Source organism: Pisolithus orientalis (genome assembly GCF_024613125.1).
Source record: "Pisolithus orientalis strain OTSU chromosome Unknown F5J12scaffold_27, whole genome shotgun sequence".
NCBI classification, from domain to species: domain Eukaryota; kingdom Fungi; phylum Basidiomycota; class Agaricomycetes; order Boletales; family Pisolithaceae; genus Pisolithus; species Pisolithus orientalis.
Genome location: NW_026260808.1, coordinates 287446 through 313466, shown reverse-complemented (window position 1 = coordinate 313466; position 26021 = coordinate 287446). Strand labels below are relative to the sequence as shown.

At 48.3% G+C, this 26021-nt stretch overlaps 9 protein-coding genes across 9 annotated transcripts; 5 read left to right on the top strand and 4 right to left on the bottom strand.

Annotated features, from left to right (window-relative positions):
• Nucleotides 1–1068: 1068 nt before the first annotated feature.
• F5J12DRAFT_895065 (uncharacterized protein) lies at nucleotides 1069–1663 on the top strand (the record flags this gene model as incomplete). Its single annotated transcript, XM_051747799.1, has 3 exons — nucleotides 1069–1404; nucleotides 1471–1598; nucleotides 1648–1663. 3 exons carry the CDS (start codon nucleotides 1069–1071, stop codon nucleotides 1661–1663), a joined length of 480 nt encoding a protein of 159 aa, XP_051597697.1.
• Nucleotides 1664–3787: 2124 nt separating this feature from the next.
• Nucleotides 3788–6448, top strand: F5J12DRAFT_846875 (xanthine/uracil permease). The gene is made up of 12 exons (XM_051746366.1): nucleotides 3788–4345; nucleotides 4421–4526; nucleotides 4580–4682; nucleotides 4736–4825; nucleotides 4876–5020; nucleotides 5077–5271; nucleotides 5320–5381; nucleotides 5440–5546; nucleotides 5601–5666; nucleotides 5716–5830; nucleotides 5886–6134; nucleotides 6192–6448. The coding sequence occupies exons 1-12, from the start codon at nucleotides 3954–3956 to the stop codon at nucleotides 6332–6334; spliced, it is 1773 nt and encodes a 590-aa protein (XP_051597696.1). The 5' UTR covers nucleotides 3788–3953; the 3' UTR covers nucleotides 6335–6448.
• A 278-nt stretch (nucleotides 6449–6726) lies between these two features.
• On the bottom strand, nucleotides 6727–8881 carry F5J12DRAFT_928651 (uncharacterized protein; the record flags this gene model as incomplete). Its single annotated transcript, XM_051749457.1, has 12 exons — nucleotides 6727–7148; nucleotides 7208–7235; nucleotides 7292–7358; nucleotides 7422–7429; nucleotides 7495–7728; nucleotides 7779–7909; nucleotides 7976–7986; nucleotides 8044–8174; nucleotides 8228–8257; nucleotides 8362–8418; nucleotides 8501–8634; nucleotides 8771–8881. The coding sequence occupies 12 exons, from the start codon at nucleotides 8879–8881 to the stop codon at nucleotides 7047–7049; spliced, it is 1044 nt and encodes a 347-aa protein (XP_051597695.1). The 3' UTR covers nucleotides 6727–7046.
• Nucleotides 8882–11196: 2315 nt separating this feature from the next.
• Nucleotides 11197–11787, bottom strand: F5J12DRAFT_771607 (50S ribosomal protein L30e-like protein; the record flags this gene model as incomplete). Its single annotated transcript, XM_051742252.1, has 2 exons — nucleotides 11589–11787; nucleotides 11197–11536 (listed from the first exon to the last, which is right to left on the bottom strand). Exons 1-2 carry the CDS (start codon nucleotides 11691–11693, stop codon nucleotides 11198–11200), a joined length of 444 nt encoding a protein of 147 aa, XP_051597694.1. The 5' UTR covers nucleotides 11694–11787.
• Nucleotides 11788–11863: 76 nt separating this feature from the next.
• Nucleotides 11864–13656, top strand: F5J12DRAFT_922051 (WD40-repeat-containing domain protein). The gene is made up of 8 exons (XM_051749305.1): nucleotides 11864–11939; nucleotides 11992–12028; nucleotides 12087–12371; nucleotides 12464–12618; nucleotides 12726–12866; nucleotides 12939–13099; nucleotides 13202–13426; nucleotides 13490–13656. Exons 1-7 carry the CDS (start codon nucleotides 11937–11939, stop codon nucleotides 13395–13397), a joined length of 978 nt encoding a protein of 325 aa, XP_051597693.1. The 5' UTR covers nucleotides 11864–11936; the 3' UTR covers nucleotides 13398–13426; nucleotides 13490–13656.
• Nucleotides 13640–15514, bottom strand: F5J12DRAFT_895060 (uncharacterized protein; the record flags this gene model as incomplete). Its single annotated transcript, XM_051747798.1, has 5 exons — nucleotides 13640–13676; nucleotides 13726–13913; nucleotides 15157–15294; nucleotides 15351–15416; nucleotides 15467–15514. The coding sequence occupies 5 exons, from the start codon at nucleotides 15512–15514 to the stop codon at nucleotides 13640–13642; spliced, it is 477 nt and encodes a 158-aa protein (XP_051597692.1).
• A 105-nt stretch (nucleotides 15515–15619) lies between these two features.
• F5J12DRAFT_268510 (uncharacterized protein) lies at nucleotides 15620–16265 on the bottom strand. The gene is made up of 4 exons (XM_051738667.1): nucleotides 16139–16265; nucleotides 15910–16085; nucleotides 15744–15863; nucleotides 15620–15690 (listed from the first exon to the last, which is right to left on the bottom strand). Exons 2-3 carry the CDS (start codon nucleotides 16082–16084, stop codon nucleotides 15778–15780), a joined length of 261 nt encoding a protein of 86 aa, XP_051597691.1. The 5' UTR covers nucleotide 16085; nucleotides 16139–16265; the 3' UTR covers nucleotides 15620–15690; nucleotides 15744–15777.
• Nucleotides 16266–16288: 23 nt separating this feature from the next.
• F5J12DRAFT_268493 (uncharacterized protein) lies at nucleotides 16289–17492 on the top strand. The gene is made up of 3 exons (XM_051738666.1): nucleotides 16289–16713; nucleotides 16770–17397; nucleotides 17451–17492. Exons 1-2 carry the CDS (start codon nucleotides 16394–16396, stop codon nucleotides 17326–17328), a joined length of 879 nt encoding a protein of 292 aa, XP_051597690.1. The 5' UTR covers nucleotides 16289–16393; the 3' UTR covers nucleotides 17329–17397; nucleotides 17451–17492.
• F5J12DRAFT_846822 (uncharacterized protein) lies at nucleotides 17453–20038 on the top strand. Its single transcript, XM_051746365.1, has 12 exons — nucleotides 17453–17495; nucleotides 17554–17610; nucleotides 17663–17759; nucleotides 17809–17833; nucleotides 17885–17978; nucleotides 18032–18109; nucleotides 18151–18320; nucleotides 18368–18502; nucleotides 18589–18679; nucleotides 18731–19580; nucleotides 19634–19778; nucleotides 19848–20038. Exons 2-11 carry the CDS (start codon nucleotides 17596–17598, stop codon nucleotides 19663–19665), a joined length of 1587 nt encoding a protein of 528 aa, XP_051597689.1. The 5' UTR covers nucleotides 17453–17495; nucleotides 17554–17595; the 3' UTR covers nucleotides 19666–19778; nucleotides 19848–20038.
• Nucleotides 20039–26021: the final 5983 nt, after the last annotated feature.

Below are 26021 nucleotides of genomic sequence, written 5' to 3'. Positions count from 1 at the left end.
TGACCGGCAGGCAGTGCACGATAGCGGATAGAGGCTGTGGTGCTTACTATGCATTTGTAGCCGTTACTTAGGGACAGTAAGAAATGACACTTGAATTTTATTTTAATTACGGACAGGTGCTTATGGTATATGTAAAAGAGAGCGCGGAGGGTGGGCGAAACGAGAGGGCGAGGGGGTCGAGAGGGGGAGGCGATGAGCCTACTGGCGAGTGGCCGTCCGAAGAAAGAGGCGGTGGGAAAGTCAGGCTGCCGCTCAGCTGGACATTTGCTACCGGAGGGAGCCGGCACCTGCACTAAGCCAACATATCTCAGAGTGGTGTTGACGTGTCGATGCAAAATCGAACCGTGGACTTCTCGCCGACTACCACACGCCTGTTATGTATTCAAATAATCACGTTGTTCTTGTTTTCCGTCAAAGTTTGCACTCTCCGACTTTTATTGACTCGCCAGGCATCGTCTGAAAGTTCAAGTATAATTAGGACACAACAAAATACAAAGAAAACTACGTCGAGGATTGCCCCGCGGGCTACGCTTGATCCTACTTGTATAATTGCCACCCAGATAACCAGAGCCAGAGTGGCCAAGAATACTTCGAGCAGAGCGGCTGGCGGAGGCAAGTCCATTTCGTCGCTGAGCTCATTCACAGCAGTCTCGTCGTCTCCGGTCCATAGTACCGTATTGACATCTGTCCCCGTGGGCATGTTTGAATGGCCAGCAAACCAAGTACATAAGTTCCCTACCTCTTGTGTTGCAACGAATAACTGACACAATTAGTTTTGTTATCTTTGCCATAACGGTGGGAATGTCTTCCGTTGTCATTCCTGTCCGCGGGTATTGTGCGAGCGCTGCCTGGGTTTGGCGAAGATAGAGTCCAGCATCTGCGTTATTGATGTTAATTTCACATGTCCCGGGTGCCACGAACTAAGAGAGCGCGATGCAAAGTGCAAAGGGTCCCCCTACCATGTGAGCCATGCATTATGATTGTTCTAGTTTAAGCTAACATCAATTCAAGCCCTTCACGCGAAATGTGAATGGGATTTCCGTGTCGGTGTTCGACAAACCCATTTTTATGACCAGTGTCTGCGGAAGGTCATTGACGTCGCAGGTATGCGCCGACTCCGTACTCATTCTCCATCTCGTATGTGTGGGGGGGACGTTCGAGACTCTCCCCAAGCTCGTCCACGCTACCCTCGAAGAGTACCGCACCGCAGAGTCGCTGCTGTACGAAGAAGTCATTTTTGATTTCGGGACAAGAAGAAAACTCGCTGCGTGGACGAAGAAGGCGGCGCAGTTGGGCGCGAAGCTAGCTGCACGGAACTTTGGGCGCAAAATAATCTTTGTCACAGTTCATAGTGAGATGAGGCGCGGTGACTTGTTTGCGGGAAAGGACGAGAACGAGAAGGATGTCACTGACAGTTGATGATGTATGTATAGAACGAACCTGATATATTTTATTTCTAACTCTTTCCAGTTTATGAACTTTCTCTTCAGCGCGCCGCTCGATGAATTAGTTTTCGCGTCCACCCTTTACATGCTCGCGTGTGGACATGTCGTTGAATTTGAAGAATCGTTTACAGCATTGAAGCAATCCATCGTACGGTAAGTCATGTTCGATTTACTTGCCAAGAATATAGCTAACACCCAACAGTCTCAGCCCGGAATAAACCATTGTTTTCACCGCTCCGGAATTCATCAGCGCTTTCGGCAAAATGTTCGCCGTCGGATATACGATCCATGTCCTTATTCAAGGAAACAGTTTCCTCGATACTGTTCTCGACCTACTGAATCTTGGGTCGACCTGCGGATGCACACCGATGTCCTACTTTTCCATGTAAGAGACTTCCTTCCCCCGAGAGCGCCGTTCGGTTCCAGGGCTCGCGCTCCGAACGCTTCCAACATCTCTCCCCCTCCTGTCATTGGCTACAGGTACTCATGGTGCCATAGCCATCAGCGTCCATGGGGCAAGTCGCTCCCTATAGGATGTCCGGGGTGTAGCGCCATCCGCTCATGGAGCCGCTCGAAGCGTAATTCAAAGGGTATACACCCAGAGGGCCGAGTTACCGCTTGTTTGTCGTGTAGGTATAGGTGCACTCGGAGCCCCTGCAAGGTACATATGAGATACGGGGTGACACTGACTCGGGTTGGATCGTGTATTCAATGGCTCTTTGACCTCTTTAGGACTTCGCGCTGTTTTCGGCGTCCAATACCTATTTGTTTCATCCATTTGATACTAGAACGCCGTCACTGACGGCAGGCACCTGGTTTACTGAGCCTGGCATGTCACAGGCAACATCGGCGAGTACGTGTTTCGGAGCGTGGAAAGTCGGCATCACATATATTGCCTTAACTTTTCTTTGGCAAAGTGCAGTGCTGTCAGGTTTGTGATTCTCCTGGAGCGAGGGACAGGTCGACAGCGAGCACTGCAAGCTTCAAACGTTCGCAATGGCATCTCGGAATCAACATTCTTCTTCCACACTGTTGAAACTGTTTGCTAACAGACCGAAAGACACAGCGCTAAGCGTTGCTGAGGCAATGGAAGTCGTACGCGGTTTTCCTGACCTCCACAGCGAAGGACATTGCTGAGGCGATGATGGCGCAGAAGACTAACTCGACGGCGGAAATACGAGCTGGTCACCAGGCTAGGCGAAAAGAGGGGAAGTAGGTCCGCTCATCTACGAGAACGTCCAACCTTGCCATTCTTTGCGTTGCTGTACAGGGTGTCGCGAAGTGATATCCATACCCACTGCCGCCACTGATGATAGGTCATGGGTGTGGTCAATGCTTTAACGGGTTCTGGCAGTATCGCTGCACCTGGGAAAGGTGTGGTTGATAAGGTGCCCTGAAGCTGTGCGTAGGAATAGAGGGTAAATTCAGTGTTATAGTTGGGAGGGTAGGGCTTCGGGGTGCAGGTGGGCCGTGAACTAGGCCGAGCCGAAAGGATTGCCTTGGGGATTGTGTATGTGTTTAGTGTGTTTGCGGTTCTCGTTCCGGTGCGGGGGACTGTCGGATGGGGTTGTTGATAGGGGAAGATCGGGGGGTTGACGTACCTGGGTAAGGCGTCACTGAAGACTCTGTGATCGAGTCGAAGGGAAGTGATAACCTGGGTCCCGGACGACATACCGCGACCCTTGATCCTGGCCTACTAGCAGATCATGGCACGGAGCATGAATGAGAGTATTTAGACGAACCTGGAAGAAGTTGAATATATACAACACAAGAAGAACCTGAGAAAGTCAACCAGGGCAAGGATGAGGAAGGGAAGACACTGGATCGTTCGTTGTTCTCATCGTCGAGCTGTCAGGATGGATCAGGCAAAAATAAAATCGGAACTACACCTCCGCATTTGCATAAACATGTATTTCAACTATGTAGATGCAGTATAGGGCCTATCGACTTGTGAGCTATCTGAAAAAAACTCCAAAATTCGGATTGGTATTCGCACGACGCCATGAAAACAGCCCGTCGTTGGCAGGCTAGGAGTGATAGTATGTTCGAGGTAACTCCGAAGAAAGGAGTGTGTAACCTGCGCCGCCACATTTTCTACAGTCCTTCAGCAGTTTTCGTGTTAACATGCTGCGATTTTTGTTTTTGTGGCGTACGTTCTGACTATACACGCAAGGGAGTCAACTTTTCCCCAGGTACTGTATCCAAGTTTTGAGGAAGCACTGGTACGCACGCGTCCGTGGTGATCCGTACTGTGTCTGTTCTCGATATGGTTAGGCTGGGTATGTATGTGGGACCCACTGGTCATCGCCTGTGGGAGTGATTTCTTTGACTAGGTGGTACCCGGAGCTTATCACCCCATAGCATTTTATGTCCTATTTTTGACTGCTTATCTCTGACAGAACCATGCCGGATCACTGGGGGCATATTTAAGCAGGAGCGTACAATTTGCTTTTGGTCTCCTCACCCGCCATGAACTAGGCTCAGCTGAGGTCGCTTGTAACTGACAGCATGGCACCTTCCGATATTTCTTCGGTCGTGGATCAACCGGCTCCAACCGGACCCCCAAGCACTGATTCCTTCCCAGCAATTCGCAAGCACGCGACAACCGTCCGCAACAAGGTCACTACGAAGCATGGTTGGCTCGGGGATTATGACTATGTATGGCTTTGCTCACCGACGTTGCCATTCTCCATCTCCGGGAATAAAATTGCGCGCAGACCACCTCCATTCTATAGAGTAGATGCAGAGCTTCCTCTACTACTCGCCATGGCATGTGGGTTGCAGCACGCACTCGCAATGCTTGCAGGTCTAATTACACCACCAATCATGTTTGCGAGCTCACTAATGCTCGATGCGCAAACTTCCCGCTTATATGATATCTGCCTCTCTCATTGGTTGTGGTGCGTGACCCGGTGTTTTACATAGGAGAGACCAGCCATTCGCTCAGCATTGTGAAATGCAACAGGTATTCTCAGCCTTGTGCAGATGTCACGCGTTAAACTATGGAAGGGATACTATCTTGGAACGGGCCTTTTATCCGTTGTCGGGACGAGTTTTGCAACACTGAGTACCGCGAACGCCGTAAGTCGTTTGTCTTCGTTTAGAGTACCCTTGCGAACAGCACTACGGAACAGATCTTCGATACAATGTATAATGACGGAACTTGTCCTTCTACTGTGGCTTCCGACGGTACTGTCACTCGAGGCGCATGCCCAGACGCGTACGGTATGGTCCTTGGTGAGGCCTTTGACTCCCTTCTGCCTTCAAGATAGCGAATTTGATGATTATAGGGACATCGTTGATATGCTCATTCCTTGAGATCGGCCTTTCGTTCATCCCATCACGTACTTTGCAACGTATCTTCCCTCCGATTGTCACCGGTAGGTGCCCAGTGTTGTTTGCGACATCGCACGCTGAATGCGTTGTGCAGGTACGGTGGTCGTTATGATTGGAGCATCTCTAATCGGTACTTCTGGTATTCTCAATTGGGGTGGAGGATCAAACGGTTGTCAAACACGTCCCACGAGTGGACTATATCAACTTTGTCCAACCATCAATTCACCACACGCCCTCCCGTGAGTCTCAACTAGTCCTTGCATTCCTACGTTATTATAATGAAGATGGCTTTAAGATGGGGTTCACCTGATTTTATCGGTCTCGGGTTTCTCTCGTTCGTGAGCATTATCCTAACCGAACTCTTGGGGTCTCCGTTCTTGAAGAATGCGAGCATCATTGTCGGTCTCGCTGTTGGTTGCATCGTCGCTGGCGCGGCCGGCTATATTGATGGTAGCTCCATCAAGTCTGCACCAGCTATTACCTTCTTGTGGTAAATTCGACTTTCATAAATCTTGAGAGCCAGTCTCACCACCTTCAGGGTTCATACGTTCAAGATTCGCGTGTACCCAGCTGCAATTTTGCCAATGCTGGCTGTTTACGGTGCGTTACTGAACATCAACGTGTTCACCCGAAGCCTGATATCTTTCCGCGAGGCAAGTGTCTGTGGCCATGGAGGCCATCGGTGATATTACGGCCTCTGCAGAAGTGTCTCATTTGAAGGTCGACGATGAAGAGTTTGACTCGAGGGTCCAAGGTGGCGTTTTGGTATGTTTCCCGCATTCTTCCCAAGATGATAATATTTGTTGACTCCAGTATCAGAGCGACGGCCTGGGGGGTTTCTTTTCTGCGTTATTCACGGTGACGCCTCTGTCAATATTTGCTCAGGTGAGTCTTTTCCCTCCATGCTGAGACCGTGTGAACGATGCCTTTGTAGAACAACGGTGTAATCGCCTTGACCCGTTGCGCGAGCCGCACTGCGGGACGGTGGTGTTGTGTCTTCCTCATCCTCTTTGGAGTTTTTGGGAAAATATCGGGTCTTTTCCTTGCCAGTGAGCGGCTCCTAGCTGAAAGGTCACCTTTTCCGTGCTTATTTCTTATCTGTAGTCCCTAATCCCGTCCTCGGGGGTGTCACGACTTTCTTATTTGCAAGTGTAGTCGTATCCGGCTTCCGTGTCCTTTCTTATGTCCATTACACCCGCCGTGATCGGTTCATTCTTGCAGCAGCCATGTCATTTGGCTTTGGCAATTTGCTCGTCCCGAATATATTTACCTACCTTTTTCAGGGTGTCAGAAATCCAAATTCAGGGCTTCAGGGCCTGTTCGATTCTATCACCATCATCTTGAGCACGCCATGTGAGTATCGAACCTTCACTGTGCCTATCTGTGACTAATCCATCCCTATCGCAACAGTTTTGTTAGCAGGACTGGTTGCTGTGATTCTTAACCTTATCTTGCTACAGGAGGCGACGGAGGTTGAAGAAAACGAGGTACGGGACAGTGTAGAACATGTCGTTGGGGATGTAGAAGCCGCCCATGATAAAGCTAAGGCATGACTGGTGCAAGTCACGCAAAAATCAACGACTTCGCGGCAGAAAATGACTGACTGTAGTGAAGGACTAGTGCCGAATATGATCTATCAATACTCTTTATGTGAAGCGTGACGGGTGCGTTGCTTGTCGGTGCTGCAGATCACACGATCGCAAGGTTGTGGATGGCCTCAACAACAGGGTGACAATTTGGTCCGGTCAAAATGGGCCGTTGAAGTGATCGAGCCCAACCCTAGCGTCCCATCCGCCCTATGAGAGGTTCACGATTGGCAGCTGCATCTAAATATACGACGCGCAGTGTGTTACCTCGTAACCTCGAGCATACCATCTCCAGTGCAACAGTTCTGGAAGACCACGTGAGCTGCACCTGACCACCTCTCTCCTAGCCTACTAATGACGGCCGGACTGTTTTCACGATGCATACAAATACTTGGCTATCGTGTCCCATACACCGAAGTATGTTTAAACAAAAGCATGTGCAACTGTCCGAATAGTATGTATAGTATGAGTAGAAGACCGGAATGAGATGATTAGGTGAATGTCCGTGAGATCAATGCTTAACCCTACAGGATCGTCCTCAACTTCCCATAGATCCAAGAGGTCATATCGTCCCACTGGACCCAATACAATCGTACTCTATAATATGCAGAAGTCCGACCGGAGAACAATAACACACCTGCCAGCCCCACGCACATACCCAGCGAGCCGCGCAATGTCATTAGCAAGGGTCAGACAATGCTGATAGGTCTAGGTCCTCAACTTGCCAGCGGTTGGTCGATTTGGCAATAGTTTCTCGGGTGTGAATGATGAATCGTGAAGACTGGTCCCGTTCGGTCGGTGGTCAGTTCATGAAGTAAATTTACTCGGCTCGCTACTTACGCAGAAGGAGTATAACGCTATAACTAACCTGTATCGGCAATGCAATGTTGGATTCACGCCTCAGAGGAGAGAAAGGTGACATACGGGGAGGTGACGAGTGCGAGAAAGTTGTAGTAGACCGAGTTGACCGCAACTGAGGTAACCAACAGCACTATGCACAAAATCGTGCACAGTTAGTTCTCCTTTGAAGCTCGTGTCACGTTCATAGACATACCAACCATACTGTCAGCATAAATAGCAGCATTTAACTTTTCGTTCATCACGAAAATAGGAAGAGTTGCGCTCACGGGATATAGAACAAGAAACCATCACTAATCAGCAATAGTGATGTTGGTTGGAGGCTCTTAATCTCTTCTTTGATATTGGAGATCGTGAAATCTCTGAAGCTCTTAAGTCGCCACCTCATATTTGAGAAGAGCAGATGTAGCGTGCATCCAAAGAGAATCGCTACAAAAGCATAAGATCCCCAATGGGCCATAGATAGCAAAAAGGACCAACTCGCAACCAGAATTGCTGTGATCCTTCTGGTTCATCAGTCATACTAGGAGGCGTGACTGCAAAGAATTCTTACCAACTTGGGAGCACCAGCGCATTACTCACGGTCCCACTAAGCAAGCAGCCTGGCCAAGGAACTCCCGCGGGTGGCTCAATAACTTGGTCCCGAACCCATATAGCTGAAAAGATGCCTATTATCAGTTCAACCTAAAGGTCGTAGGGGTTGTTCCGTGAGATTGCGTGGCGTAGTTTCAGATGCGAGGTATGACGAACCAAATATTCAACTATATCCATCGGTGGCGATCAGTGGGAGCAAGTACACAGGACGAATCATCCCTCACTGATGACCACACCGGCAAGGAAGAATTGGTATTTTCGGAGTCCCTCCATCCCATAGAAGATTCGGAACAAAACGTTCAGACGTATCGTCAGGATAACATTGACAAGTGTCGTGTACAGTATTTCACCACCGCTAGACATGAAAACTTGTGAGTGAAATATGCACAAAGATGTTTCAGTGCTCACAAAATGGTATAGTAATAGAATCCCCTGCAACTACAGATGAAAAGGGTCAGTGTTTGCAATGCAAAACCCATATGAATACCTACAACTGCGATGACATCAGCCACTGAGGAACAAAAGCTTGGCCATTTACTTACAGGTATAGAGAAGCCCTGGTGGTTGTAAACTGGGACGCTATTGGACGGTAGAACAAACTAGGAAGAAAATGCCATACCAGCGAAGTACATACTGTGCGAGTTATGGACATGGAATAGTTGCTGGGATCGGGTGACTTACATGAGGTAAAAAAGACCGTAGTAACGACCGAATATGAAGAGGCCTTGAATTAGCATTCGACGCAGCCTGTGGTGCCAGGGAACATATTCATATGGCTCATCTGCGTTATGGTAGTACCGCCAGATGAAGGGAATCTGCAAAGGATGTTATCTCAGCATACGAGAGTTGTCGATTGGGATGTAATGTGGCAGACCTCTTTGTCGAGGTTAATTAAGATGTCGTAGGCAAGGAACGCTGCACAAGATACTATGGCAGAGGCGAAGTGAGTACTGCGTCGATTGGATGAGAACCAGTTTCATTACGCGTAACATAATTGACGAGACGAATCTGGTAGAGGGTGTCGTACACGAATTGAAGTTCCTCTTCTGGTACGGTGGACATGGTACCAGAGGGGGAGGGGACCTGTGGTCGATGCGTAGAAATGAAATTTAATTTGAAGGTCTGTTGGGCGTCCAAGCATGGTTCTGTACATGTTGAATCATCAGGGCAGCCCACAGGGGCGAAGATTTTCGACTGTGGACTGATTGATCCAGCCGCAATCATGACAGTCGACAGATTACATGATACACAGGGTAAGTTGCTGCTGATACATTCTTGCATTCGACATGAAGGTAACAGTAAGTATTGCAATTCAACTGAGCTTTCAAGCAACCAAGCCCATCTGAAAACTCGGCAGTATGTGCATGGCTCAAAACCAACTGCTGAGCAAATTTCCCTCCCGACGGCAGCGCATTCTCCGTACCCCGTGCTACCCGGCAGAATCATTCAACCGTAATTGCGTCCGACTAGAGCGTCAATGGAGATTCAGGGAAATATAACTTATTCTATCTGAATCAGTGATGCCGCAGGGAAGCTTCAGGCTCGGCGGGTGCAGCCGGTTTACGTACAATGAACTTAAAGTCAGAGTCCCCAAGAACCCCCTATTCCTTTCGGAGAAGACGGTCACAGGTGCGAGAGAAATACGTGATACGATAGGCGGGGTGGTCTATGTGATGGATACGTGCATAGATATCGTGACGATTCTGACAAGCCCGCAGGTATTCACGTTCAGCTTGCCCTCTTAAAGGCTAAGGCGCCAAGGGTAAATTTCAGTGCTAAAATACAGTTTGTGTTCGGAGTGGACACTTGGCGGACACTACATTTTTTCTATGCGACTCATCTGTGGTCACTCCGGATAGCTTCGATATCAACGTCCAACCTGGTATGGATGCACACCAAATATTACGCGGAAAGGTCGGCAGGGGTGGAGCGAAAGTTAGCGTTTGGACAACAGGGTCGTATGGTAGGCAGGGTTTCAGTGACACAGCTAACGCTTGGATAGGGAACATGACAGTTCATGCGGCCACGCTTCTCTGTATTCAACTGACTTCCTACGGGGAGGACAAAGTATATCTCAGATGACGCGGAACACGGCACGCGCGAGATCCGCCTACAGAAAGATTGTGACCTCGATGGAGAGAGACCGGCGGGGCGCATCTGCTGCTGGCCGCGCCACGCGACTAATACAATTGTCACTTGAGCGATCCTTCTGCGTTTTCAATGAATCGCATGTTTGACAGAATAGGCTGTGTTGACAAGCGGATACAGTGGGGGTTGACATGTCACGTCGACCAGCCGCAAGCTTGAACTTGAAAGTGCACCACCATTTGATTTTCACAAAGCCACTCTATGCCTGGGACGACCACACTGAGTATGGTTCATTGACTGTTGTGCATGTCATTTTCAATATCTCTGACATCGGAACCCAGCCCTCCGAAGGACGTGTAGTCACGCAGCTTGGGGAAAGTTAGAGCTTTCGGGAAGTGAGACGGCAGTTCATGTCCGACGGCGACCGCAGACCGCTTCGCTATAAGCCCGTCGAAAGAGCGCCATGTGCAGCACGAGTCCCGAACAACGCGATTTGAATGCAGCCGACCTCGCGGACTCACTCCGTACAGCTAAGCTATGATGATCGTTACGGGAACGAGGGCGAAGAAAAGGATATGTAGTAACCTGAAGAATTGTCCAGTCGAGTCCAGTAACTAACACTTCGCCTCTTCTCAAGCTGCATGCCCCAGGTATCCCTTCAATACAAATAAGTTTATATAATCGGATGCTCGAAGACCTTGAAGTACGAGAGTAATACCGTAAAAATCTGCCCGGGAAGTCTTTGGAAATGCAGCGTGACCACGGTGGTTTCAAGAAGCCGTACAAGAAGCACTCGGCGGATGATGCAAGTGCTTGACTGTGCATTCCATTTATACCGAAAAAAAAACCATTCCTCGCCGCGCTTCGAGCGTTGAGTGAGTTCAGCGTTAACATTTCCTGTTTAGTGGAGTCATACCGCGCTGCGCATATACTGGTTCCTTGATTATATATAATAGAGCGTTTCGGTCTCGTGAATAAGTGAGTGATCAAAGGTATGTCTTGCAGTTACCAGGGTGACATGTCGTTAGGCAATGAACAGTTGGGAGCACACCAAGTATACACAATTACGGTGTCGTGGGTTGATCGGAGTACAATGACATATCATATTACAGCGTTCTATTCAAGGATCTGAACAGAGGCGGGGTCAGTAAGGGAGTGCTCAATTCAAGAATCAAAGGTATCAGACAAAATAAAAATGATTCCGGATAGACAGTTATCCTCATCGACAGAGTCTCCGTCGAGGGAGTCTGTATTGTCATCGTCTTCGCCAAAAGCCGAGCGACACTCACCCTAACGATTCTTGAAGTAGTCCAAAAGAACGTGCAAACCCTCACTCTCAACGCCATAGTCCTTAACGACAACACAAGTACACCCAACGATCTTGCGCGGGTTTCCCTCCTTGTCGATCTTGCACAGACCGGCCCAGGTACCAAGCACCTTCGCGTCACCGACTTTGATCAAGTTGATCTTGTGTTCTGCGCAGAGAGCTTCGATGAGCTTGATGTATTCGGCTTCCGTGCAAGTTTCAACGAGGACGCAAAGGTGAGCTTGACGTTTGTCCAGTGCCTTGGCACATTCGCGAAGACCACGGGCGAGGCCATCGTGTACGAGGGCGTTCTTCAGGACTTGCTGGAGGACCGTTAGTAAGGGGACGTCGTTACCCGTTGGTTTATGAGGTTACCTGAAGTGCTTCCTCGACGGACATTTTGCCGCCCCTTGGGGCGTCGGTAGTGATCTCGACGGCGGCCTCCTCTTCGACTTTGATTTCCTCTCCGGCGTCAGACATCCTTTTGCCAATCAGTGTCGGTCAGCCCCAGTACCCGATGAACGTACTTTTTGTTATTTTAGTGTGAGGCGATGTCGTCGTCCGCTGGTTGATCTGAGGAAAATTAGAGTTCAGCCATCCGCAAAGTTTGACGGAACTTTGAATCTCCGACTCGGGATTTTCCGGGGCATGCCTCGCCCTGTCCCCTGTCCAGGCCTGCTTCTCTGATTGTCCAACTCTTCCGCTAATACAAGACAAGAAAACATGGTTTGTATGTTCACTTGCAAACGAGATAACACCGTCGACTCGTCATTATTAGAGTCTCGCATTTGTCAACGCGCTAGAGTGTAAAGAACGTACGCGTCGTCCGATCCGTCACTGCACGCCCCAACGGTAAATCGAACTTCTTTCCAGCCCACGCCGACGAAATATGGAGCATTGCATGGACATCCAACGATACCATAGTGTCTGGGTCCGCAGACGGAACTGTCAAGCAGTGGGACTCTACGTCAGGTCAAGTATCACTATCTCGTCCACCGCATAACCTCGCAGTCGTGTCGCTGTCGGTATCCCCGGACGCGCGGTTCGTCCTGTATAACAGTCTCGAAGGGACGACGTGTCTGTGGGATATCCAAGCAGATAAAATCGTGGGGAAACACGAGAGTTATGACCGCTCGGTGGTCGATGGTGCGGAGCCGTGTAAGTCCCGTTCGCTATTTGGACATGGAGACCAGCAGGTACTTTCGGGGTAACGAGTTTCTCTCCCTCTGCTGTGTGTGTACATGCATCAGCATGGTCGGTATCCCTCAACCCGAAGGGTGGCACATACGCTGCCAGTAGCGGATCAGGAAACGTGACTGTTTTCTCTGCGAACCCCGATTCATTTGGCATCAAACAAGGCACCCTCATCAGTGGTAAATCCAAGTACGGTATGGTATGCAAATATGTACGTGCCTTTCCATCGATAGCCTCTTCGCCTTGCTACGTAGATAGCATACACACGCTTTATATGCATGTGCTACCGGCTGATCTTTTGATTTACCCTGCATATAGAGCCCGGATGGTCGCCGAATAGGACTCTCGCTCGAAAATGGCCAGCTCTTCATATTTGATGTCGACTCTCAATCACTTACAGCTACGTATTCCTCGCACGCAATGACAGTTCGCGACTTCGCATGGTCATACGATAGCAGTGTCGGTATTGTGTTTCTTTACCTTGTTACCGTTCACCACTTGACGTTTGCGACCCGCAATCGCTTTACCCAGTTACTTCTCACGGCGTCTGACGACAAGCGCCTCACGCTGCATGACGTCCGATTGACGCCATCTGGAAAACCAGGATCTGGGGCTGTAGCTACGCTGGTTGGGCATTCATCGTGGGTGCTCAGTGCGGATATATCGCCAGATAGTCGCCTTGCTGTATCTGGGTAAGTATTGACCTTCCTTCCTATCCATTTCCCCTCACAGCCTCTCACTTCATTCGCTCGTCTCGCATCGCTTACATCTCACATCTCATGGTATGCACACAGTTCTGCGGATAAGTCTATCAAAGTATGGGATCTCTCTGCCCGGTGCGCAGTGTCGACCACCCACGAGTCCGGTGAGATTTGGAGCGTGTCGTGGCGCCCGAAACCAGCTGCGCCGGGGTCAGCAGGCGCGTTTGTGAGTGGTGGGCAGGACGGGTGTGTGAGGTGGTGGAGGAGCGCTGGGGTTTCGGGGCTGTGAAGTATGTACTTTTTCTTCTGGAGGTGTTGGTCAGTCAGTTTTCTGTTAGCTGTTGTTGTTTGCTCAGATGTCCTTCCTGATGTTCAGCATCGCTGATCGATCATGCCCACATGGGGGATTTTACATAGACATAGACAACCTGCTCGGCGATTGATGTGAATCAGGCAGGCACCTCCAAACAAGATTCCAATCAGAGATGAGGAACGCCAATAGCAATCAGAAACATACTTGAGCAGCAGAAGTTAAGATTTCCAGCGCAATTCTGGGCACAGGGGGGACCTGGCACGTGCGTAAGATCATTGCATGGATGGAAAACCGAAGCACTTACATGGGGGTTTGATACCTATCGCTGAAGTCTTCGGCCTTGATGAATATGTCATCCGCTTCACCGATGTAGTCGATAGCGTCCTGGCTGATAGGCGAGATGAGATCCAAGCCGTCAAACCCTGTGACTGCGGCATCGACGACCCTGCCAGCCGATCCCAGTGTGGGTTCTGGTTTTCCTTGGTCGGTTACCTGTTGAGCTCGTTCAACAGAATCATTCACATATCATAGTATGTATATCGAGGTCATAGATCACATACGTCCTGAGTTGGAGCTGTCGCTCGTTGCCTGCCAGCGCCCCCCATCAGTATTGGTGTCTGCAGTCTTCGTGATGGATCATTCCACATCCTCACAGTAGGTTGGTTCCTGTCATGACGGTGGTTGAGTGCTTTCTTCAATCGACAGAAGAAGCGCTTCATTCTGGCGAGCCCTTCCCTGAGACGGTGGGCCCGCTGTTTCAGGTGTAGAGGAACCGCTCCAAGCCCAGGCGTGGAGTTGGATGAGGGCTTCACAAGTCCCAACAGACGATGTCTCTTTGACGGTGTTGTTCTGGCCATTGAAAAATGAGTACTTTGTTCAAGTTTGCGGGTTTGGTTCAAGGTTGAAGGTGTACCCAGGAAGTAGCGAGAGACGTTGAAATGAGGCGCCATCAACACGTTGCGGTCGGCGCACGGACCACTGCCGGACCCAGTATGTTGTGATTCGTCCCAGCGGTTCCGGGGTATGCTTACAATGTTTCTAAAGAGGTGTTCTGGTTCATGAGACATTTCTAGCACACTAGTTACATAGACGGCGAGATCTTACACTTGACACTGGAAGATTAGCAGCTATGTAACTGATTTCATTCAAAACACTGAATACATACAAACCAAAAATTACAAACGAATGCAAAACTGCGGATGGGTAGATAGGCTGCATATAGATGGAAGGATACTGTGAGTGGACGCGTATGGATGCGACTTAGAACGAAGAGAACGAGGAGGAAGGGGAGGGACACGGGGAGCGAGTTGCAATACAAATTGTCCTTGCGAATGAGAACGGGATTAAAGGCAAACATATAAAGTCGCGCACGACGGGCTTCACGGGTGGGGGGTGGTACAGGTATCCATCCTTCGTGTGGAGGCAATGAGATGGTATTCGAGTACACGTTGGCCACCGCCGTTGCCAGTTATCATTGTGATTGCAAGGTCTGCGAGAGAGTGGGGGTGTGCAGGTGACTTTCTATGGACAAGAACTGCATGATCGCATCAAAGACCTGCGTCGCATGGCTGACAATGATATCATGTCCAGCGTCATCGACAGTGAGATGTGAGGTGACACGAATGTAAGAATCTTGGAAGCATATTTATAGGAACAGCGTTATCGACCGTACCCTGTGGGAGAGGACCGCACGTGTCATATGAGCTACGTCGGCGGAAGAAAGAGGGGAACATACGTGAATCAGGAGAACCTGTGTCGATGAATTGAACAGCGCTGTAAACGAGCTTTCCAGTCCCCGTACTGGGCTATCACCTAGGCTATACACAACAGCTGTATTGAAGTATGAATGATGAGCGAATTGCAACCAGACAATCTTGACACGGTCCAGGTCAGGGGTCAAAGTGTGCAAGTGTATGCGTGGGCACATACCTCTTGGATAGGATCAACGTTCGTCTGCGATAAGCTAAACGAGTCGGAAAGGCGGCGCATGTATTGCTATCGACTTATCAGCGTCAGAAATATTGATGTAGTGGATGCAGACTTACCTGGAAAGGTGGGAGAGATGAGACGCTCTGTATGAGCGGTGATGACATGAATTTAGCTGTTCTGGATATATCGTTCTACTGGTGCAATTTGGGTGCAATCTATCGGACGGCGCTGTGAAGTAATTGGGATGCGAGTAACCTCGTTGATGACAGCAAAACTATCGGAGAGATTTGTCCGTTCACCAGTGGAGGAATTTGGGTTGCGAATGCAGCTACGATGCCACCTCCATAGTCCAGTCCATGGGTCAGATTGGCATGTATGTGGAATGAACACTACCATTGAGAGGCCAACTATATGAGCGTTGTACCAGTTAAATCAACAAGGCGAGATGGGTCGTATATAGGGATACGTCGTAGGTAACTTGTGGTGCGTCGGAGTATCCCCTGCCGTGGAGATCTGAGGGGAGTTGAGAATGTACTCGACATGAATTGCCAGCATTTACCGTAGAGAAGTACATGATAGCCGGTGATGCAAGAACAGGAGCGATGTTTTTCCATATGACAGCGGGAATGGAGAGCCCGTGTATGAGGACCATCTGAGCTAGGTGTGAGCGGGTGTCTCGTGATCGTCGATCCTACCTTGTCGCCATCTTCCGGACCCATCAACCAGCATCGCATCCTGCGCCATGCCAAGTGTGAATGTGTGAGAGCACCGCAGTGAATGGGGCGTACTTACTCTGCCATGAGGAAGGGCGACATAAGCACTGAGCGAGCCATGCACTTGGGTGGATAAGGAAAGCTAAATCAGCAGATACGCTAGACACGCAGACACTGAGACCCCCGCCGCAAGCAGATACCGAGAGTCGACAGTAATGAGAGCATACTATTAAACGAGTTTGGGCACTTCCGAGCAGGCGCCCAACACGAGGTCTGGATTCATTCAGCCCCACGGCTTCAAGCCTGCTCCAATGAGGGACTCCTTCCAGGATGTGTACGCAAAATATCTGCAACACTGCCGACTATGGCTACCCTCTGCGGATGCCAGAGCCAATGAGCACGCTCCCGCAAAATTACCAAGATGATGGACTTCAGATCGGAGATGTTGGCACTGTTGACAGCAGGGGCCAGTTTGACGTCTTATTCAACATTTTCAAACGTAGCGACAACCCTCTCCATGATTCTCGCGGAGTCCCTAAGAACTTCCAGCCTGTTCAGCTCGGCGATGTCAAGTACAGTGACAATCCAATATCTCCTGGCCCAATCCACTCTCATGGTATACAACGAATCCTTCAGCCCGGAAAACCGAGGTGCCCCTCAGTGCGATCGTCAGTATACCGTTTTCTTACTGACAGTGTTGCGTCAGGCCAGCAGATTATGAATTCGACACATCCACCGCTGCCGGGGCTATCCTTATACTGCCGCAGGGCGCTGTATCCCTCGAACTCTCATTACCAGACCGGCTTCGCGAAGTGGCAAGGAAGAGCGCGCTTGACTGGTTTGAGTTTGCCAAAAAGCACTACGGCGTCGAGCATCTCGATCGCTCCCTTTATCTCGTCACAGGCTTTTACAAAGCTCGGTCCTGGTCTCTCGGGTCATTCAACAACCCTACAGATGCCACGGGAAAAATTCTGGCCCGAAGGGATGACAACAATCACAACATATACCTACTAGAATTCACGTTTCCTGCCGATTGTCGCCACCGCGACTGTGGCGACGACAGTGGGAGCAATCAAACTGTTTTCATAACCGGCTTCAAGATTACAGTTAGCAGTTGGCTTCCAGATCCTGTGGTTCTGAGAGTCACAGAATCGGAAACCACTTGGTCCATACTAGTTCGTCTGTTGAAGGCCTGTCTCAGCCGGTTACGCGGTTTTTCAGATGCCCACAAACAGCGTGCGGCGATAAGTAAGCTGCCAAGTTGACCGCACGTGGACTACCTGACGATCTGCTAATGACGAACAGGTGTCGAGCATAGCCCACAGTTATCCCAGGTTGGCTTCATGGTTGCATTTGTCTGAATTCCAAGCACTGACTCGTTCGTCAGCCCTTCCATCCCTCCGACATAATCAACCGTTTCCTCCTGAGCAAGGTTTGTCTGACATGATAACGACGCTGTGTTCCGTTGCACTTCTTACAACATCGGCCAGAATCGAAATGCCAAGGTTGCTATTACACATGATAACCAATGGATGGATATGATGAAGGTAGGTCGTTGTGGTGCATTCATCTTACTCATGTCTTACTCTCATCTATTAGGAAGGATTAAGGCACGAGGACCTTCTCCATGAAGATCGTCTTGAAACGTTCTTAACACGATGTTATACCATCTCTGTCGACTCGGAAGGCGAAAACAGTAAATTTTTGATTGCTCTAATTGTCAATCATTGCTGATCACTCTTTAGGTACAGTGTTTCTGCAAGGCAAAGCGTTCGTCTTGTTATTTCACCTGTGTTCAGCGACATTTAAGACTGTTTACAGTAACGACACCATGGACTCTGTTTCCTCCCTCGTTGACCCACAAGATACATCCGCCGAGCCCGAGATGTCGGAGCCTCTTGCTTCCGGGTTTGAGGTATCGTCACCACCTACTTTTGAGCTGAAGATCTGACCACTCGCTACGCCTAGCTTGAGGCGTCGTCCCCTCCCACATCTGAGCTTGAGTTTTCTCCTCCTCCCACACCCTCCATCGACAATCCACGGATTGTCATTAGATGCACGTAGTCATGCTATCAGAATCCTTGAAGATGTCTGACAATGTTCTTGCAGGTATCCGTGCTCGAAATATAAGATTCCCTCTCCATCGGATCCCAGTTGGCTTTTTTGTTCTAGTCCAGTCTGGTAGTGACCAACGGAGAACTCAAATCAAGTCTATGCAGTTGAATGATAGTATCGAGTGGGAGGATGAGATTCTGCTGTGAGTTTATAATCTCCTGTCGGCATACAGCCTTTGATTGTTTGTAGGCCCTCTAGAGCGTTTGACAAGGTCCGGTTCACGGTTTATGCACCCTTCGAACTTGAACCGATGTTGGGAAATGGCGAGGTTCTCCATACATCAGAAAGCCCTGTAGAGGAGTTGGTGGGTGGCACACATTGTGAGTGAATCCCTCTGAGCACCGAGGCGCAACATGTCACAAGATTTTAATGCCAATATAGTAATCACATTCCCTTCGGGAGAATTAGAGACTTGCAACTCCTGAACCCTCACTGCTCGTTACCCTAGGACAACGGTATTCTAACCAATCGGCAGTAGCCCTAAGTGGCGATGATAGTAATGTGATTGGACTTGTATATGTCCATGCTCGTCAGTTGATGGCCTGTTGGCAGTTGCACTCGGAAGAATCCTTGAACCTCATTCATGAGACAAATTTAGGGCAAGAAGCTCTCCTCCGCTATCACCGTGAATACCAGAGGGAAGATCTCGACCATGCTGTCCGGCATTTCGAACGTGCTTGGCGAAACTGTCCTTCAACCCACCGATGTCGTGCGGTGGTGCTTGCCAACCTTGCGAAGGTCAAGTTCATCAGCTATCAAACTGACCCGACGGGTGCAAGTCTTGACGAGCCAATCCAACTTTATCGACAGGCCCTTGATCTGCGCCGTCGTGGTCATCTGGATAGACCGACGACGTTATTACAGCTTGCTCAAACTCTGTTATTTCGCTATGAGAAACAGGGATGCAATGAAGCTGTTGCAGATGAGATCAACGAGCTCATGACCGAGTTCCAGGATTTCTCTGATGACAGCCCTGAATGCAAGGCTGCGAATTTCGTGCTCGAAATGGTCAAGCGATGCAGAGCTGTCAACTCTGGAGACTTAGTTGAACTTGAGAAGTTGGACTGGAAATTGCAGCATAGCAAGATGGTACCTCCAGATGGCTACCTTGACAGACCGCGGCGATTGATCAAACTCAGTACCGCAATGTGGGGAGAGTGTGAGAAGCATGGGAAACTCAGTGACCTTGACCATTTGTTGGAGTTGAGCAAGCAAGCTTTGCGGTTACTCCCAAGTCGTCATCCTGACAGGCTTCCTGGTCTAAGAACCCTTGGTGGTGTGTTGTGGAGGCTATTTGAGGTCCATGATGACTTGAGCTACCTCAGAGAGTTGATTGTGCTTTGTGAAGAAGCTCTACAACTCATACCAGAGGGACATCCTGAACATCCATACTGGGTCACCAGTGAGTTGTTCCATCACCAATTTTGTTAATGCATAAATGAATATGCAGCTCAGATTTCAACCTCTTGCTTTGTTCTTTTTTCTAAAAGCCATCTTGTTGAGATGTTGGAATGCTTAGACAACATGGCCTTCAAGTCCCAGGAATGTGATGAAATAATTGGACAGTGATTATGGAAATGGACAGTATAGTAACTAAATTGTGAGAGATGGTCAGTCTGTTTGGGGTATACTCTAATCTGGTAGTCACCACTGATAACATATGAGTCAGGTCTGGGCCTTTGGGGGGTCAGGCTGATCAGGCATCTGTTCTAGTGATAGCAGGGTTTATATAGAGAACTGAGATATGAACTGATTGGATTTTGTGGGGATCAAGCCATTGACTATCATATACATATTTAAGGGAGGATGTGAAAAATTGCTGATAGTCAATGACTATTTTGTATATTTCAATATTTTGAGTATTTTAAGTATTTCACATATTTTACTAATTTTGCTAAGTAATATATAACTTCTACTTTTGCACAACAAAAATCATGTGGCAATTTCAAAGTCCTGCAGAGGTGTGCCACAATATTTCAAACTCAGCAGAAGCTGCAGAAATGTGAGTTCATGCCTCTTGCACAATGGACCCAATTCAAACAAACAATTGCCTGTCCCTGCTCTAGGGGAAAGCAAGCTCAAGATGACAGTACACAATACACTATTGAGATACAGGCTACTGCAGTACAACAAAATCTATGTCAAATCAATAAGTTTCACAGATGATAGGAGGGCAAATTGCTGACTGTTCTTGCAATGCTAAGCCACACTGGGATGCTGTAATCTAACTACTCTGATAACCACACTTTTCAGCTGATAAGCCCTGATGAAGGTGTTTTGGACACATTGTCTACTGATCCTTGCAAGCTTTGGTGTGATGCCACCTCTCCCTTCACAGATCCAAGCTGTTCCCTCACATTTTTGGGTGTTTTTCAGCTGATCAAGGCCCCTCTGCTCACAATTTGGGATGTCTGTGCTCAATCTGAGGAACTATGGAGATATCCAGGTCCACACAGAGGGTTCTGTGACTGGTTCTTCTCAGTCAGCTGGGGGTCAGCAGGTCAGTGTAAGTCAGGAATTCACCAAAGGCTGGATTAAGCCTCTTCCCCAGAGGCTGCAAAGGAACATGATGATATTGGATATTGGATCAAGCACATCATTTGAAATGTGAATTGGTATTGGTTGTTTGAGGAGCAATGCTCCACAACTGACCAGTGGGAATGGACACAGCTCTTCCCTTGAAATATGAGCTGGCACTAGTTAGTTGAGGGGTGTTGCTCCTCAACTAACCAGTGCCAGCAGAATGACCATTTCAGGATGAATCCAAGCTGGCAAAGCCAGTGGAATGACTATGTAGGATGCTCCTGAGGCCTCTCAGCTCCAGGCCTAGTGATAGCTAGTATAATATGAGAGAGGGATGCCATCAGGTAACTGCATGTACAAAGGGAAACATGCTACTTGTCCACAGCATCACAAGGAGTCTGGATATTGAACACAGTGTAAGGGGTAAAAGTGTCTGTGGAAGAATGGTACAACTATGAGATGAAAGAGAAGACAACTGGGAAAAGGAAAGATTGCTTGAGAAAGGAAGTACAAGGTGGCAATAAGTTTCAAGGTGGGCAGAACCTTGTAGGATGCAAGTGGCTCTTCAAGATCAGGTGCAATGCTGCTGGAACAATCAATAAGTACAATGGCTCACAAAATTGTCCCAATGTTTGCATGTTTTTCATTAATGATGGTCTGGACCATGGTACCTGGAGTGTAAAGAAGGTTTGGCTTCACCTTGACCTCCATACCAGTTTCTCTTTGGCAGAAATGCACTGGTTAATGGGTGATGGTTTGTTCATGATAGGGTGGATGCCAGATTGGATCTCCATGTCATTGTCAACTTTCACTGTAGTGATTAGTTCCAGGACACATAGGGCATTGGTGGGGAAACAGTACAGGGGAAGACTGCCAGCAGGTTTCTGAAGAGACTGATGGTTCTGAGAGCATATTCCATTGATTACACTGTAGTGTACACCAGCATTTACTGAGATTTCCCTGAGAGAATGTCCTTGATGAGCCAGAATGGTGATTTGTTGAGTTATGCTGCAGCAAGTAGGCTTAGTGGTGCAAAATCACTGTTTGGCATTGTTTGTTTGTTAACAAATCATTCAGTAGACCATATGATACATTGGGTAAGCATTGATGAACACCTCATCACATTTTATGTATATGTGTTCCCAGGGACTACATCCCCAGCATACCATAAGGTTACATAATTTTCCCAGTGAGCTGTCATTTTCATTTGGGTATTCTGTCACCAAGATATTATGTAATATAGCTTTCAAGAGAGCCATGACCAGCTGCTTTGATCCATCTACAGTACACTCATTCATGGAAGAAGTTGCTACCAACTTCAAAGTCTCTAACTTAGAGCCCATCAACAGGCTACTCAGAATGAAGGTGATACAGAATAGAGAGGCTGGTAATATGTATTTCCCTACCACAACAGCCATACATTGAGGCCATTCTGACTAAGTACAACCTTGCCAGCTGCAAATCAGCCACAAATCCAATTGCCCCAGTCTCAAAGTCTCATGTGAAAAATTCTGCAGCCAGTCCAAGAAGCTGCACACATGAAACATGTACCATACAATGCTGCAGTAGGCTCACTCATGCTTCTCACTGTTAGATCTCATCCAGATATTGGATTTGCTGTCTCTACAGTTGCATGATTCAATGATGCACCCAACCAAACCCACTGGGACACTATAAAGCAAATCTACAGGTACATGTGCTGCCAGCACTAAGTTGCTTGCTTGGATGTTTGGAAGCTCTGGGTGAGGAGTAATGGGTTATACCAACACAAATGGAGTGTTTCAGGAACACTGACATGCTAACAGTGGATACTCTAATCTACTTATAGTGGGGCCTCATGCAACCAGGAGCTCATCATACTCTCAATCACAAAAGCAGAATGTCACAGTAACTCCCACTGTCAAGGAAGGCCTATGGCCCCAATGGCTCATTGGAGAGGTCTTCTGATAACTTAAACACCCATTCCTCTATATTCCAGCAGTCAATTTGTCATCATGCTCACACTGAAAATATCAAGACATGAGACTATTTCATTCATTTGCTGTGAAAATCATCTTTCCTTCTTTTCTATACCCTAATGATGATATACAGTAGACTTTCTCATAATGCATAATGTCAGACCAGCAGAAACTGGCATCTGGTACCACAAAAAACTCAATCATGGAAAAAAAATAGTTATGCATTATGAAAAAGTGTACTGTACCCTTACCAAGCCTTTCCTTAGCATCAAGGTAATACACACCCAGACTTCATTCCAATTGAGGGGGAGTGTCAAGTATGTGACCCAGAGTTTACATTAGGCTCTTGGAGCTTCACTCCAGATGCCCAGGGTGTAGCTCAGACCTTTAGGATTGTCCCATACAAATATTGTTTACCCAACCATGGTACTGAAACATGTCAACCCCATTCCTTTTTCCACCTCAGTGACTATTCCATTTATTGAGGTGAGCATAGCTACATATCACTCATTTATCTAAACTTTACTGGCATATAGCAAGTATTCTGTCTACTGAGAACTCAAACCTTCATTGCCATAGATATTATGACATCCACAGCAGCCAGAATGTATATATATATATATATGAAGGACAAAACTGAAAACAGGAAAAATCAAAGAATCATAGTCATTATTTGTGCATTCCAGCATACAAATTTGTCTACACTAGACAAGTACTATATCGATATCATGCAGCTGGCTGGAAACATTGATGCCATTTATTCCCATGAACAATCTGGCTTGAGTCCAACTCTATGCAATGATCCCAGGGTATCATTGCTATTGTCCATATAGAATACAACCTTCTCCATAATATTGGAGGTATCCACAACAACAATCTGCCCCTGGGACCTCTGATCCAACCATCAGGGTGTAACCTAACAGGTTCATCCCTCACACTATCATCTTCCTGGAGCCCATCAAGAAGTTGCAAGACATCTGAGAGTGCATGTGAAGGGACTGATGAAAAGCAAACAGGGTATGGTTGAATGACTGAACATGAGTTAATTAAAATAAGGAGATATAATACAGGGATATTACTCACCAGCAGGAGAGGGAACAGGTACATTTTTCAAATTGTGTACAGGTAGCAATATTCCAAAGTTCTGAGCATCCAAGACCCTCACAGCAGATGCTGCTGAAGCCAGGGCTACCTTTGTGCCATCAGGGGAGATTGCCACAGAATAGATGTCACCAGTGTGCCCCTGGATAGGGATGCCAATCTGCCTAAAACTCTCAGCATTCCAGACCCTCACAGTCTCATCAGAAGAGCCTGAGAAAATCCTATTACCAGAGAATCTGACTGACTGGACCCAACCAGCATGCCCCTGAAGAGGGTCACCAATCTGCACACCACTCTCAACATCCCAGATCCTCACAGTCATGTCATCTGAGCCTGAGATAATCCTCTTGCCATCAGAGGAGAATCCAACTGACCGGACCCAACCAGCATGCCCATTAAGAGGTTCACCAATCTGCATGCCACTTTTGGCATCCCAGATCCTCACACTCTTGTCACAAGAGCCTGAGACAATCATCTTGCCATCAGGGGAGAATCCAACTGACAGGATCCAACCAGTGTGCCCCTGAAGAGGGTCACCAATCTGCACACCACTCTCAGCATTCCAGATCCTCACAGTCCTGTCATGTGATCCTGAGATGATCCTCTTTCCATCAGGGGAAAATCCAACAGACTGGACCCTACCAGTATGTCCCTGAAGGGGCCCACCAATCTGCACACCACTCCCAGCATCCCAGATCCTCACAGTCTTGTCCCAAGAGCCTGAGACAACCATCTTGGCATTGGGGGAGAATCCAGCTGACTTGACCTGATCAGTATGTCCTTGAAGAGGGCCACCAATCTGCACACAACTCTCAACATCCCAGATTCTCATAGTATTGTCATTTGAGCCTGTAACAATCCTCTTGCCATCAGGGGAGAATTCAACTGACTGCACCCCACCAGTTTGCCCCTGAAAAGGCCCACTAATATGCACACCTCTTTCAGCATCCCAGATCCTCACAGTCTCATCCTGAGAACCTGATATGATCCTTTTTCCATCAGGGGAGAATTCAACTGACTGGACCCAATTAGTATGCCCCTGATATGGGCCACCAAGCTGTACACCTCTCTCAGCATTCCAGATCCTCACAGTCTTGTCATGTGAGCCTGAGACAATCCTCTTGCCATCAGGAGAGAATCCAACTGACTGGACCCAACCAGAGTGCCCCTGAAGAGGTTTACCAATCTGGACACCTCTTTCAGCATCCCAGATCCTCAAAGTCTTGTCATTTGAGCCTGAGACAATCCTCTTTCCATCAGGGGAGAATTCAACTGAATGGACCCCACTGGTATGCCCTTGAAGAGGCCCACCAATCTGTCCACCACTCTCAGCATCCCAGATCCTCACAGTCTTGTCATTTGCACCTGAGACAATCCTCTTTCCATCTGGGGAGAATCTGACTGACTGGACCCAACCATCATGCCCCTGAAGTGGCCCACCAACCTGCACACCTCTCTCAACATCCCAGATCCTCACAGTATTGTCATCTGATCCTGAGACAACCCTCTTGCCATCAGGAGAGAACCCAACTGACCAGATCCAGGCAGTATGCCCCTGGAGAGGTTCCCCAATCTGCACACCTTTTTCAGCATCCCAGATCCTCACAGTCTTGTCATGTGAGCCTGAGACAATCCTCTTGCCATCAGGGGAGAATCCAACTGACTGAACCCCACCAGCATGCCCTTGAAGAGGCCCACCAATCTGTCCACCACTCTCAACATCCCAGATCCTCACAGTCTTGTCATTTGATCCTGAGGCAATTCTCTTTCCATCAGGGGACATTGCAACTGCACAGACTGTAGCAGTATGTCCTTGCAAAGCAAGTTGAAGAACTGGCCACTCTGTAAGCCCTCCTCCAGAAGCTACCACCAGACCAGTGAACTTGGGCATCATGAGTCTTGACAATGCTGTGTTTAAAGGAGAAAATGGCAGAGCAGAGATATAAAGGTGTGGTGCACTGCATGAGATTACACTGCCAAAGTTCTGAATGAACTTGATCCCATCTTGTACAATTGCCAATACATCCTCACAACCAATCTGGTCCTTTGCTTTGATTTTAGATGATATCAAATACAAGTGCAAGGAACTCACCAGTAGCCACACTGCAGTACTGGCGAGGGCATCTGTAGCACCCCCCAATGCACCAAGTAGACTTAGAACCTCAAGCCAGAAGAGAACTTTTTCACTTTGAACAAGAGCTTTTACCCATGTCACCAGTGCAGAGTCAAATGTAGTTTTGTGCAGATGCTGAGCCCAGAAT